Consider the following 14,120-nt stretch of genomic DNA (forward strand, 5'->3'; position numbering starts at 1 on the left):
GTACATACCTACGATGGTCGTTGGTATATATACCTAACAATTAATGTTGTAACCTACCGTATGTTACCGACCGGTTACAGAGAGTTCTACAAAATAATCCATCCGATCCAGTCTGGTAGTTAGGATCGGTTTTCATTTAAAAAAACATTATGATTCGTCTTTCGTTTAGTTTATAACGACTTCGTTTATAATCCGTCGGGAACTTCAACAATTAAACTAAAGGGAGGAATTATTAATCTTTCAACGTATTTTAATAGGTAGATTAGATTTAAATTTATAGTTCACGATGGGTGATTAGTACATATGAGAAAAAATAATTAAAAGAATGAAAAACTGTTTTACTTTTATGCGTCTTTATTAATAATTAGAACCGAATACAAAATATTTATCTTATTCTTTATAGCTGGGGCTGGATTTTTGTAACGAATCGGGTAAATCGCAACCCACGTATTTGTCTTCTTTAATTGCGTAAGCTATCACCGAATTCCACAAAGGGTCGTGAGATAACAAATGTGGATTACAGAAGATTATTGCAGACACCTGAGCTCTGGTTATAATAACGTTTAGTCTTCTTGGGTTTTTTACAAATCCCAATGAATGTTTTATATCTTCTTGAATATAGGAATTCGTAGATCTGACTGTTGTCACCAATATAATTGGTCTTTCTTGTCCTTGAAACTCTTCAACCGTTCCGATTTTTGGTTGTTCTAATCCCATGGAATCGAATAAAAGCCTTAAGTATCTGATCTGAAACAATATATAGATGATATTTTCAAAGCGCTTGGATGATTCAATATGCGTTTTTTTTAAATTATAGTTTGAAAGTTATCAATAAATAAAAAGGCTAAGACAAAACATTTAAGAACATTTTTCTTTTATTTCTGATAATCTTTATTTTTTGTGTGGCGAATGTTAAGTTTTATCGCTTGGTCGAATTGTATCCACTAAGCGAAATGTATTAAACCTACTTGTAAAATGTCCAGTGATATAATTTTTCTCGTAAATTTATATATTGTATTAAATTTTTTCAATACTTTATGCTTGTAAGTCATTTTAAAAGCTAACTTCACTAATCATTATAATTATAACACCATTATTTCTAAAATTTGATATTCAGTATTTCTTACCTGTGCAATATATGGTGTTATTATACCAATTTCATCTGCAGTTATATCCTTTTTATATAACTTGCAAGTTACTAATGCCACCATGGAAGCTTCGTGAGGGTTCAACCAAGAAGGACTATCTTCAGCTCTAGTATTACAACCATTGATTCCGTAAATGAAAATCCCACCAGTTCTTTCCTCATTAATATCAAATATATCACATGTGGCATTAACAAATTTAGTTGTCCATGGCATACTATAATCAACTTTCGCAACAAGAGAAGCATCATAAAACATCTCGCTCGGTAATTTCAAAACTTCTTTCACTGATCGATAATTGTCGCTTAATCGTGATATAAGCCTGGTGTCAAATCCATTTTGAAAAGATTCATAATCTTTTTGATACGGAAATGTTTCAAGAAGCCTACATAAAAACGACTCTGCCATACCAAATTCCATACAATATTTCGACATTACTACCGGTCCCAACTGCTTAGGGTCACCAGCGAGTATTATTTGACCATTTTCCTTATCAATGAGTGACATTGGTATCATAATTTCTGGTTCGGTCGCCTGGCCCGCTTCATCAACAATGATATGAGTAAAATGACCTCGAGGTAATCCTAACTGGATTATGCTACCGAGACAATAGCATGTCCCTATTGTAACTCGATGTCTTCCTATAAGAGACTTGGAACAATTAAGATTCATGTTATTTTTGATTACATGTCTTGATTTGAAAGTATCTTCCTTTCCCAAGTCAAGGGTAGCACAAAACGGTTTTATCTCATCAGATATATTTGTTGAATCAATTAAATAGTGAGCGATGAGTCGCACTATCGATCCGTTGAAAGAATCGTTATACTGTATAAGACGTTCTGTAACTAAGTTAGACGCGCTATTTGATGGAGTGGCCACTAGGATTCTGCTGTCGGGAATCATTGTCAGAATTTGTAAAATAGTTTCTATAACAGTAACAGTTTTCCCTGTGCCAGGTGGCCCAAATATGACGTATGGAAGTGGTCGACATTCCCCAGAAAGTATGTTAGAGATAGCACCTTTTTGACCCTCGTTTAAACTTTCATTAAACCATTTAATAGATTTCACTTTTTCTGCTGAAACTTGAGGTTGTCGGAGTATAACGCGACGCGGAAATAACACATCGGGACCTAAGTTACTAAGAACTGAATTGATTGCTTGATGTGATCTCCTGTAAGTTGTCCTTGAGAAATGAAATTCCACCGAAACATCTCCTCCGTCGTACGTCTCGTGGAATTGTTGATTAAATTTTAGTAACACCAAATCTCCTTTTATCGCATGAATAAATCCTTCATATTGAGATTTATTTGGATCAAAAGTACTTTTTACGATAACACTGTCTCCGACAACTATGGATGGTCTCTTCTCAGAAAGTCCTTTAATTTCAATTCCAAGGTATTCCTGACAGCGTATCAAAAACGTATTTGATATATCGTGCACTCTTATATCGATGTTTTCTTGAATTTCTTCCATGAACAAAAGGGTATGCCACCTATCAAGGTAATTGGTTATATTCAATTCTCGATATAAGCAAGGCAAGTTGGTTTCAATTCTTGCAATTATTTTGTCAAAATCACTGCTACAGATAGTTTGATTAGAATCACCTAGGATTGTTGACCAAACTTTTTCTGGAATTGGATATGAACCAAGTCTTTCTGATATAAAGGCAGGTGGTTTTACTGGTCTAACACCAGGTACTACTGTCCCGTTTCTACCATTTCTTATCTTCTTTAAGCTTGTCATCTTGTTACTTGTTGATTTATTGTCTAACTGGTTACTTGTATTATATTTAGGTATAGTATTATCATCGACAATATTGATTTCAATAAATCTTTTGAATTGAAACCCTCGAAACAAGATGACTAAGCATTCTTTGGTACTTCCTAAGAATTTGGGTTGGCAAGTTATGGTTAGTGTGATTGTTTTAGAAGGATGCAACTTTGTGGGATTTGTTAAAAATGGTTTTACAACAATTTGCGAATCTCTTCTTTTGCTTAGCATTATCCATTTATTTAAAGTGTATATTTCATTACTATTATTGGTAATGTTTAATTGTTTGATTTCACTTTGGTTAATATTTAAATTTTCAAATACTATTGAGCAAGTCATTTCGATTTTCTTTTCCTTCTCTAAATTGAGACTTATCTCGTGATCACTGGTAACATTATTGCTATCCTCCTGCTTAATATTAGTGTCGGTAACAAGCATTTTTATAGCACGCCATGTACACATTACCTGGCTGCTTTCAATTGCTTCAACTATTACCTGCCAAAAAATATCACAAATAAGATTTATTATAGATATGGTACAATAATGATGCTGCTACTGAACAACATTATTCCTGCTTTACAGAGAAGTTTGTATTATTTTTATGACTAATGGTGAAGACACATTTACGTTTGACTTCAAAAAACAATATATATTTTGTTTATTATGAATGGATGTTACCTCTGTTATTTGTTAAATGGAAATCTAGTATTATAATAATATGGCTGCAGCAATAATATGGTAAGGAGTAATAGCCTAGTGGTTAAGAAACTCGGCCTATCAATCGATGGGTCCGAGGTTCAAATCCCAGGCATGCACCTCTGATTTTTCAAAGTTATGTGCGTACTAAAAATTAATTATCACTTGCTAAACGGTGAAGGAACACATCGTGAGGAAACCTGCATAATTGAGAGATTTAAAAAAAAAACTCAAAAGGTTTATGAAGTCTACCAATACGCACTTGGCAGCACGGTGGACTATGGCCTAATCCTTCTCATTATGAGAGGGGACCCGTGCCCAGCAGTGGGACAGTAATGGGTTGATGATGAATAATATGGCACACTTAAAACAATAAGCAATCTAAAAATACCTTAGTTCCAACTTTCATTTCAACCACGCTTTGCAAGCAGTCACTACTAAAGTATATAACTCGATCACATGTTCCATTATCACCATCCCAGTGGGTTACAGTTGCATGTTTCACTTTTGCCCTAAGTGGGTGAAAAGAAATTACTTCCAATACCTGAAACAAGACATTTTTATTAATTACTAGCTGATCCGGAAAACTTTGTACTGCCTCAGAATCTATTTATGAAATATATCACTTAGGGGCATGAAAAATAGACAGTAGCCAATTCTTAGACCTACTGAATATGCATATAAAATTTGGTGACAATCGGTAAAGCCGTTTCGGAGGAGTACGGTAACTAACATTGTGACACAAGAATTTTATATGTAAGATATCAATCGGTAATATTCATTATTATTTTAGTGTGCTGGGCATATTTCAGAGATTGTTCAATAACATTTACCTGTTTCGTTGATATATCTGATAATTTATTCTCATCCTGTTTAATTTTACATTTCATTTCCAGCCAGTCTCCCTTCACCGGAACGAATGTACCTTCAACATTATCCAGATTGAATTTAAGATCACTGTCTTTTATATAAACAAAACGATTTTCCCTTTCATTAACCTCTCCGATCAGAACATGCTCTATAACTTCAAATTTATTCTCTTCAGTGTCTTCTTCAAATCCCCAACTCACACCGAGGTTTTGTAAGATCCTTACAACAATTATACTTTCATTGGCATCCTTGTAACCGAGATATAGCACTTTATCATTCTCACTCAAGTTCAGAGAACAAGCGGAAAGGTCAAAATATAGCATTCCATCAATGAGGACATAATTTTCACCATGATAGGTTATGACTCCTGTAAAAAACATTTTTTTTAAATGCTACTTCTTCATTTTCTGTAGTTATTATGTAAAGTATAAAAGATTTCTCATTTAGCTCATTTTTTACATTCTACATGGTATTGTTGAAGATGCACCTATCATAAACAAAGATTTTAGAGGGTTTTACTACATAAAACTATGAGAGAGTTTAGGGTAATAAAACCCTCTAAAATGTATGCAGTATTGTGAAATAGCAACGGTCTACAGTCTCTGAACTCCACATTCATTTATAATTTTTTTTAATCTATACTAATATTATAAAGAGGAAAACTTTGTTTGTTTGTTTGATTGTAATGAATAGGCACAAAAACTACTGGATCGATTTTAAAACTTCTTTCACGATTCGAAAGCTACATTATCCACGAGTTACATAGGCTATATTTTATATGAAATATATTTGATAAATAGATTTTGCGGCGGTACAAAGTTTGCTGGGTCAGCTAGTAAATAATAAAACAATAAAGAACATTATTCATGTTTGAACATAAAACATCAAGTTATAACAACTACAACTAAATTACCTGTTCTTTCAATGCATTCTGTATTCCTTGGGATCTCTATTTCAGAATCCACATTTGTCATGCTCTCAATTCTTTCCTCATTATATTCCAATTCCAAAAGTTGCTCCGCAAGATAGTTCTCCTTGTCAAATTGTTCATCAACATCTTTTCCAAATAAACTGCTAAAGAAGGACCATATATATGAAAACATTTTGTCTTTAAATTCTTACACAAAAATTAAAATATTTTATTGCATAAAGCCCTTATCATATTCAAATTTCCACTCCGTAGATTTTAAATAGTCAAGTTCCTTTCTTAGTGACTGAATTCTTTTCTGATGCATCTCCTTCTGTGCATTTTTCAGAGATTGTTCGATACTGTGGCCAAGATCGCCGTGGCTCAAAGATTGGTCAAAATTTTGAGTCCTGTTTTGTGGTGTATTCTGAAAGCAATGAGATATCCATAGATATATAAATATGTATAAAAGCAAGAAAATTAAGATGTTAAATTGTCTATAATAGCAATTGTATATTGTTCTATTTGTAAGCACTAATCTTAATAATTACTAATATAATTCTACTATTCATAATGATTAAAATAATAATATTTTTTAATGAAACGAATACAATACTTGCGGAGTTTCTGGTTCAGACGGTGAATAAGCAGATTGAGATATATTACTCGAACTAGACATCACGTTCTGAACAAATAAAATAAAATCTGATCTAAGTAATTGTTTCAAAAAATAATTTCATTGATTTGATATTTGATAAGAGAATAGCTTTTTGAATGATTTATTATTAAATTTCAATATTCCGAATCCGTTTAAAACTCACGAACTTGACATTGACCATAGATGATACATTTAATAAAGACATTGACGGAAAGCAGTGAAAGCACTTAAACAAAAGACCACATTATATATTTTTTTACTATTAACATTTTCGGCCCTATTTTATATTCAGCATTTTAGAAAATCATCTATTAAATGACAAATATTTCTCAGTGAAACTTATTCATATTATATTTGTTATTAAGAAATATTTCAAGTCCTAGAATTGTAATCTATACAAAACATTAATTTTAAGTATGCATCGATATATAAAGGCACCACAAGACTGCTGACAAACATAGACATTTACAATAGGAAGCCGAGGTTAAGCACTCTGTGCTCTAAATACACTTATTTAATCTGTCACTGTGGTCTATGCTATAGGGATGGGGTGGGTAGAATGAGTAAAAAAATAATCGACCTAATGACAATAATATATTAAATAATCGATGTTTTAAAATACAATCTAAATCTGCCGGCGAAAAAAAAGATCGTCAATAGTCAAATAAATTTGACGACAAGAAAAGACATTAAATCTCATTACCTTACTCTTTACTCTCAGACATTAAAATTAATGTACTTTCTAGATAGACGCATTTAAAATAGAGTTTTTAAAAATAGTCGTATTTCATTATTATTTTTATCACTAAATCGATTGTTACATAAAAAGTAATTGTATTTTTTTTTAATTTTTGGAATCCCTTCTGCCACCGATCAACCGATGATTGAAAAGTGAGATCTGAGAAGTGACAGAAAATAATGAGTTAACTTTTAAGAAAGTTAAATACGAACATCGATACCAGCTATCAATCAAATCAACAAAATAAATAGAACAAAGTATACATAAAATTATATGATCAGGCAATTTACAGTCAATACTAAGTAAAATTCTTGTTTTATATTTGAAGCTAAAGACCTTATGATATGGGAGTTGAGTTGAGAATTCACTTGTTCAAATGCTTCAAGTTATTTTTTCCATGATAAAAACAATTAACTATTGCAATAAGTTTACAAAAGTAAAACTGTAGGGAAATCCCACTCCAACCAATTTATAAATAAAAACTGATTCTAACTACATTTTAATACTTTACATCTATTTATTTATTAACCTATATCAGGTTATAAACAAGTTATTCTTACAAAAATGTCAAAAAAGCAAGTATTATACGCTTGTAACGGTGACGATGAGGAAACTGAAGAATCAATGTCTCCCTGTTTTTTTATAAATCCTGACGTAGAATTGAAGGAGGTACCAACAAATGGAGAAGAGTACTTACGGAGGGTTATTCAGGAGCGCAAGAGCTATTCACCAGTGTCCACATGTACAATCAATTACTCAAAATTTGCTCAAAATCAATCTCAATTTGTGCAACAGGTTTGTTTGAAATTTTGATTTAATACATTTTTTCATATGTTGTTTGAATCGTACAAGTTTTCCATGTAACTTGCTGCTATCCTTTTACTTGTCTGTTCACGACAGTAGGATACCAGGATTTAAATTAATCACAACCTGCTCCGAAGTATATCAGTAGAAGATGCACCTATTCTTAAATAATAATTTATATTATAGATATTGTTACCAAATGTGGAACAATGCATACCTGAGGTGCATAACAGATAGACCTCAGAGAGGAGTTTAATACCTACTGTATACGATATAGCAAACAAAGAAAGCACATATCATATAATAAGTAATTATTTCCTTGCAGATTGAACATGCAACAGCTCCTGAATTCCTAATACCCACGAGGGAGTGGCAAAACATTCAAGTTGCGGACTTCTCAGATGTCAGAATGTACATATCCCGCCTACTAGCTAAAAAGAAACTTTGGCCAAAGGACTTCAAAACGATAAACTTTGATAAGGACAATATTGCTCTTTGGAAAGGATTTTTTGAAAATAACGACCCCACTTTGACCTGTGTGCTTGGTTTGAAACAGTCACTGTTGGACAAAGGTCTAGAATATGTCATAGAAACATTAGATGATGTTGAACCTGGTCAGACAATTGACTACAAAACAGGTAATATTGAGTTATACATAGCACATAATAATATCTTTATACCCTACTTTCGATACTTTCGATGCTCTTGATTTAAATGTTTATGATTGTATGCTTTCCATCTAATTGGCTAGTACTTTTTTCACAATGGTACTATGTGTAGGCATACTCGTTTATCACACTGCCCTCAAGCATATCATTGGATGATATGCCTATTGTTGAATCTATTAACTACATATTGTCTGTCCATAATAAAATTTAAACAGAGTATCTGTTGTGGGGCATCTGAAAACATTATATTTGGATCTCATATGGTCAAAAAACCATTTTAGTAAGAAACCTGTATCACATCACTGTGACAATAATACTATAGGCTATAAATGTTGATAAACCACAAAAAATTCCAATTTACTTATCTTTATATATATATTTCTTAAGTCCATGGGTATGTCACTGAACTCCTCCTAAAAGACTGGACTGATTTAAATTAAATTTGTTTTGTGTCTTCGAGGGGAAAAGATTTTTTTAATTAATTTTTAATATACATAGATAAAATTGTAACAATAGATGTATGTGTACTGATCTAATAATTATGTTTGTTATAGTAATATCAAGTGAATTATTTAATTGAAACTGTAATGATTGACATTGTAATGACTGAATTTGTTTTTTGAATATGAATTTATTAAAATATTTATTAAATGACATGTATAAATTATGTAATTGACCTGACTTAGAGAATCTTGTAAATGTAATTTGGAACATATTATATTGACATAAAATTATGTTTGACATTTATGTGTGAATAGAAAAGCAATAGTTAATTCTGTGTATACTAATTTGTTACTTGGTACTATAAAATAATTACGTCATACCTGACTATATATTTGCACGCCTTACAGGCAAAATAAGAGGATTGTATACTTTGCCTAAACACCTATTGTACCTTATTTAGCAAATAAAGATTATGATTATGATTATGATTAATTCGTAAGTAGTTGTTGATTTTGTAATATTTCACATTGGATCCATGTTCTTGCAAATAAATATATTTGAATTTGAATTTGGATTAGACAGACTTCGCTACCATCGCAGTTTCAAATAATCTATCTATTTTTCAAACCCGTAAGTGATAAGGGTTGTTCACCCTTAACCTATTTTTATTTATATGGTTTGCCGGGTCAGCTAGTCTATAGTATAAAATATGTAAACATGTTCATGTAATTTTTTGTTTTCAGGCCAATGGATATATGCTTTTTTGGCATGTACAAGACAACCCCTGCTATCTGACACTGTTAGTATTTTAAGAACATTAGCTAGAAAATGTGCTAAAATAAGGTTTGTATAAATATTATAATTGACTTATGCTTATAACTTATACTTTATAATTTCATACACTCACCACTCACACACTTACTCACTGACTCTTAAGCCTTATATCCATTTGATAACACACAGGCAAATTATCGCTTATTTACTTATATTAATATGGTGCACCTGATGTTGCTTATTTTTATTAAAATTAAATGATTTTATATAATTTTGTTATATAATGAATAATGACCAATTAACTTGTAATAACGCCAGTAAAATGATAATATTATTTTCCAGGTCCCATTTCAATGATGAAGTTGAGAACTCCAGAATAAATGTAATGCCTCTAAATTTATTCATATGTTTAGTATCAAGATATTTTAGACAACATGATTTGGCTGACCCTTTTCCTGCAGAAAACTTTTAAGTTTTAATTTGTTAGATATTAATATTGACAATACGTGATTTATTTTTATTACTTAGAATTTGGTAAGTGATTTGTACAATTGTGTTTATATGCAAGAACATAAATAGGTAGTTTATTATTAATAAACGTATTGTTTCGAAAATATATGAATGGAAAAAGAGATAACTAATGGAGACTAATCCTTCCAATGGTGGATATTATATTAAAAAACCTTTTATAGCTGTATAGTGTATTCATACGAAAAAAGAAACAATTATGTATGTGTCCATTTTTAATAAACAATTATAAAATTGTTTAACTGTAGTCTTTGGAATCGACGTCAAAGTGTACACCAACTTGTTTTCGAACTGTATCTTCAAGTTTTGCTAAAATAAGGCTGTCTTGATGACTCATACGTGGCGATTCTATAAGTCCTGAAAGTTAAGTGTTATGATAATAAGATGAATGACGAAAACATAAAAATATATTTGTTGAAAATATATTTTTTTATTTATGACCTTGTAAAAATAGGAAATCAGTAATGACACCAATTGGTCATGTTGATTACGCAAGCTAATTAAGAATATCCGCTAAAAGTGATGTTGTGCACGTTCATGCATTTGTATTGAAAAATAGTACCAATAGGTTGCTAGGTACTATTTTTCCGGGCCGGATTTGGAGATGTGAAGACCGTAGGACAACAAAGGAGTGAAAGCCCTTAATTATTTTCCGAATAAAAGATTTTTTTCCGTCAAATCTCAAATTATACTGCCAACAAATAAAAATTATTTCAACAAGTAGTTCACTCAAAATTTTGATGTTTTCTCTATTGTAGACCCTCTCGTGGAGGCGCCGGGGCAGTATCCCCACCTGCTCTCCCCTAAAGCCAGCCTTGCCAGCATCATCATATTCTCCAAATCCGTAGAACGCTGCCATTTTTTTATATATAATATGGGAGTAGCAGACGTGCATGAAGTCCACGTGATGGTAAGTGGCTACTGCCGCCCATGGACATCTTTAATCAACCCCAGATAGGATTGGATATGCCTACCTGAAGTCAGCCACAGATGCGCTGCCACCCTTAAGGACTAAGCTGGTACGCCTCGGAAAAGTATGTCTCCGTTACACACCCTCCAAACCCGAACACAGCAGTGTAAGCTGTTATGAGGCAGAAATAGGTGCGGCGTTGGTGCCGCCGTAGTCGAACCATAAAGGGTTCTAAATTTCATATGGCTTTATGGCTTGTCCACTCTTTGTATCCGCGTCAGTTTTTACGTTAGCCTAAGTGTGCATGTGTGTATATTATTCACCTACCCTCTTTAATGCATCTGGCTACTTCGACCGCTTGGTACACCAATCCAGCGCTATTGGCGAAGTTGTATGGCAAGTTGGATGTATGCAAAGGAAATTCCTCAATTTTCCCATCAACATGGATTAGCTTGTCGGGGAAGTGGAACGGGTCCTCTAACTGAAAAAATAATAGGATTAATAAAATCTATTTTAAAAATGTAACGGAATCTGTATGAACAAAATGTGCTTCCTTGAAGAAGGGTCGTGGAGTTCGTGACGTAATCCGTAATTTAAACGAAGTCTGTCGAACATTCTAATGATTTTAAAGATTCAATACACTTACTGTTATTCTACCCGCAGTTCCGACCACAGTTGCTTTATTCCATAACTTCACCCTAGAATGTACGTTGAGTACAGCTCGCCTACCCCCTGTATACTGAAGGATAATGGTATCAACAATATCTACTCCGTTTTCATTTAGCTCTCCTACTGCTGTCACTTTGATCGGTTCATCCTTAAATACATATTGTGCTAATTGTAGAGTGTATAAGCCGATGTCCAGAACAGCACTGCCTCCAAGCTCCTTTTTACTGTAAATGTTTATAAAATAGTAAGTTGTATGAACATTTTTTATATACATAATTGAAAATTTTACTTCTCTCCATACGAGTCTACGTTTTAACTTTATTTATTAATAATTAATAAATTGTAGACTAGTAAACTAAACCTTTTTACAAAAATCCTATCGTCTTCTGAAAAACTCATCCATCTGTAAAAATGTAACCAATACCTACATACTAGCAGGATTTTGCATTTCTTGTTTGCTATTTTCTAAACAGATATGGATTTCAAAATCGTATGCAACACCCTCCAACTTTATCTATAACATAGAGAACATAGACGGAATAATATAGGTACTTACGCAAGCCTATCCACATTATGAATTGGGACCCCAAAGTTTACTTCTAGAAACTGGACATCTCCCAATTTTCCTGCGTTTAATTCCTTTTCCAACGCAATATATGCTGGAGAGAATCTTGACCATACCGCTTCCATCAGGAATAACTTCTTCTTTCTTGCTAAATTTATCAGGCTCTCCGCCTGTTTGTAGTTAAGGCAAAGCGGTTTTTCACACAACACATGCTTCCCCGATTCAAGGAACAACTTGGAAAGATCATAATGGTCCGGATTTAAGGCCCCAATATACGCAATATCTACAAATGTAAACCATATTTTACGATAACGGTATCTGAAGAGATTTTATAAAACTTTAAATCGAAAATCGTACCAATATCATTGCTTGCAGCTAAATCTTGGTAAGTGTCGAAAACTTTTGCAATATTATGGGTCTTAGCGAAATCCGCAGCTCTACTCTTGTCCCGGGCTGCTACAGCGACTATCACTTGATCGCCCTTGTTCGGATAAGTGTTAAAGGCATTAACAAAGTCGTGGCTGATTTTACCAGCAGTAACGATACCCCAACGAAGTGCCATCTGAAAATGCAGAACTATGTGAAAGGCAAACATGGATGTACTAAACATACTTAAAATTATATAATTGCATAATGAGCACCCTCTTGGAAATTTAAATTCTACCTAGTAAGGTAGATAGATGTCGCTAGTAGGATTGTATCGTACACGAAACAGAAAAATCGTATGTATTGTAACTTTTATTGTATTAACAATAATATATTAAATGTACCCAAGGGGCAAAACGGCCACCACTTTAGACTACCCAGCATATTGATTTAATTCTTGGACGAGTTTGGTAATAAATGTAATATAAGCGACGATGAGGAAAAAAATATTTTGTTCTACACATCGATCGATATTATTATAATTTATGACCTAGTTATATTCATTATGCACGTGCCTAATTAATAGCTCAATAGATAACAATGTTACCTATTAAACAGATACTTATTAGGTAGGTATAGCTAAAATAGCCCTAACATTTAGTTAGTAGGTACTTTCTATATACGGAGACTGTTAGGTAAATTGCTAATTTCTGTTAACTATTTTTTTCCATCTTAAAAATTAACAAACAAATGTATCTAAGTACAATCATTTATACTTATTAGGTATATAAATTAAATTACAATGAATAAAAGCGTTTTAAAGTTTATGTACTATTTATATTCGGCAATATAAATAGGTATATATTTCAACTCTAGTGACTTAGGTACTTACGTCTTTCTAGATAAGAACCTAACACTTAATATGCAGCTACGTGTCGCCGTGCACGCAATTTAGTTTTAATAAAAACATGATATTAATAGCATTTAAGAACCTACCGACATTAAGATAAATATTTAAATATATCAACTTTAAAATAATGTAACCAATCTAAATAGGAAATATCTTAGAAAAAATAAAGGTTATTTGCAATCGGAAACAATAATATACAAGAAAAACAACATAGCTACTGCGATTGCGATTGTAGTAGGTAATAATATTAGTCATATATTACTATATTTTTTTTAATATTTATTCAATTTACGTTACCATTTGCTGTTAAGTATGTACGATAGTGTTAAAATAACAGACAGACAATGTATTACTTACAGTCACAGACTTTTAATCGGTTCCTTCGTACCTTGATCACAGAATATTTTTATGCAACGAAACGAGACAAGTTACCAGTTGCAAAATAAAACGTGTAGTGATCGAATGATAATAGGCAGATATTTACACAACAAGAATCATAAGTGCCTGCTAAGCTATCAGTAAATTATCGACACCTTCGATAACAAATAAGGATGCCAATAGTAGTAATAAATAAAAATAGTGGTAAAACTCCGTGGTAAAATTCTTTCATGATTTGCCTTACATAAATGGTTTAATTTTAGGCGACCTATTACTATTATAATCGATAAACATAAAACTATTTAAGTATGGTCCAGAA

General features: G+C 32.4%; 3 protein-coding genes across 4 annotated transcripts; 1 reads left to right on the forward strand and 2 right to left on the reverse strand.

The window, feature by feature from the left end:
• Positions 1 to 336: 336 nt before the first annotated feature.
• On the reverse strand, positions 337 to 6,235 carry LOC140751256 (probable RNA helicase armi). Its single transcript, XM_073085147.1, has 7 exons — positions 6,005 to 6,235; positions 5,635 to 5,815; positions 5,395 to 5,538; positions 4,445 to 4,848; positions 4,003 to 4,155; positions 1,128 to 3,410; positions 337 to 747 (listed from the first exon to the last, which is right to left on the reverse strand). Exons 1-7 carry the CDS (start codon positions 6,065 to 6,067, stop codon positions 391 to 393), a joined length of 3,585 nt encoding a protein of 1,194 aa, XP_072941248.1. The 5' UTR covers positions 6,068 to 6,235; the 3' UTR covers positions 337 to 390.
• A 696-nt stretch (positions 6,236 to 6,931) lies between these two features.
• On the forward strand, positions 6,932 to 10,434 carry Gem2 (Gemin 2). Its single transcript, XM_073085204.1, has 4 exons — positions 6,932 to 7,580; positions 7,915 to 8,227; positions 9,445 to 9,544; positions 9,818 to 10,434. Exons 1-4 carry the CDS (start codon positions 7,350 to 7,352, stop codon positions 9,945 to 9,947), a joined length of 774 nt encoding a protein of 257 aa, XP_072941305.1. The 5' UTR covers positions 6,932 to 7,349; the 3' UTR covers positions 9,948 to 10,434.
• LOC140751289 (trans-1,2-dihydrobenzene-1,2-diol dehydrogenase) lies at positions 10,127 to 13,920 on the reverse strand. 2 transcript variants are annotated; one of them, XM_073085190.1, is made up of 6 exons: positions 13,781 to 13,920; positions 12,505 to 12,709; positions 12,139 to 12,430; positions 11,560 to 11,806; positions 11,241 to 11,394; positions 10,127 to 10,360 (listed from the first exon to the last, which is right to left on the reverse strand). In XM_073085190.1, exons 2-6 carry the CDS (start codon positions 12,707 to 12,709, stop codon positions 10,242 to 10,244), a joined length of 1,017 nt encoding a protein of 338 aa, XP_072941291.1. In that variant the 5' UTR covers positions 13,781 to 13,920; the 3' UTR covers positions 10,127 to 10,241. The 2 variants fall into 2 exon arrangements, with proteins under 2 accessions (XP_072941291.1, XP_072941282.1); XM_073085181.1 differs by having other exon boundaries at positions 13,721 to 13,830.
• Positions 13,921 to 14,120: the final 200 nt, after the last annotated feature.

The sequence above is a fragment of the Epargyreus clarus genome, unplaced genomic scaffold (assembly GCF_041222505.1).
Source record: "Epargyreus clarus isolate Ecla_fem2 unplaced genomic scaffold, WU_Ecla_fem_2.2 ptg000003l, whole genome shotgun sequence".
NCBI lineage: Eukaryota > Metazoa > Arthropoda > Insecta > Lepidoptera > Hesperiidae > Epargyreus > Epargyreus clarus.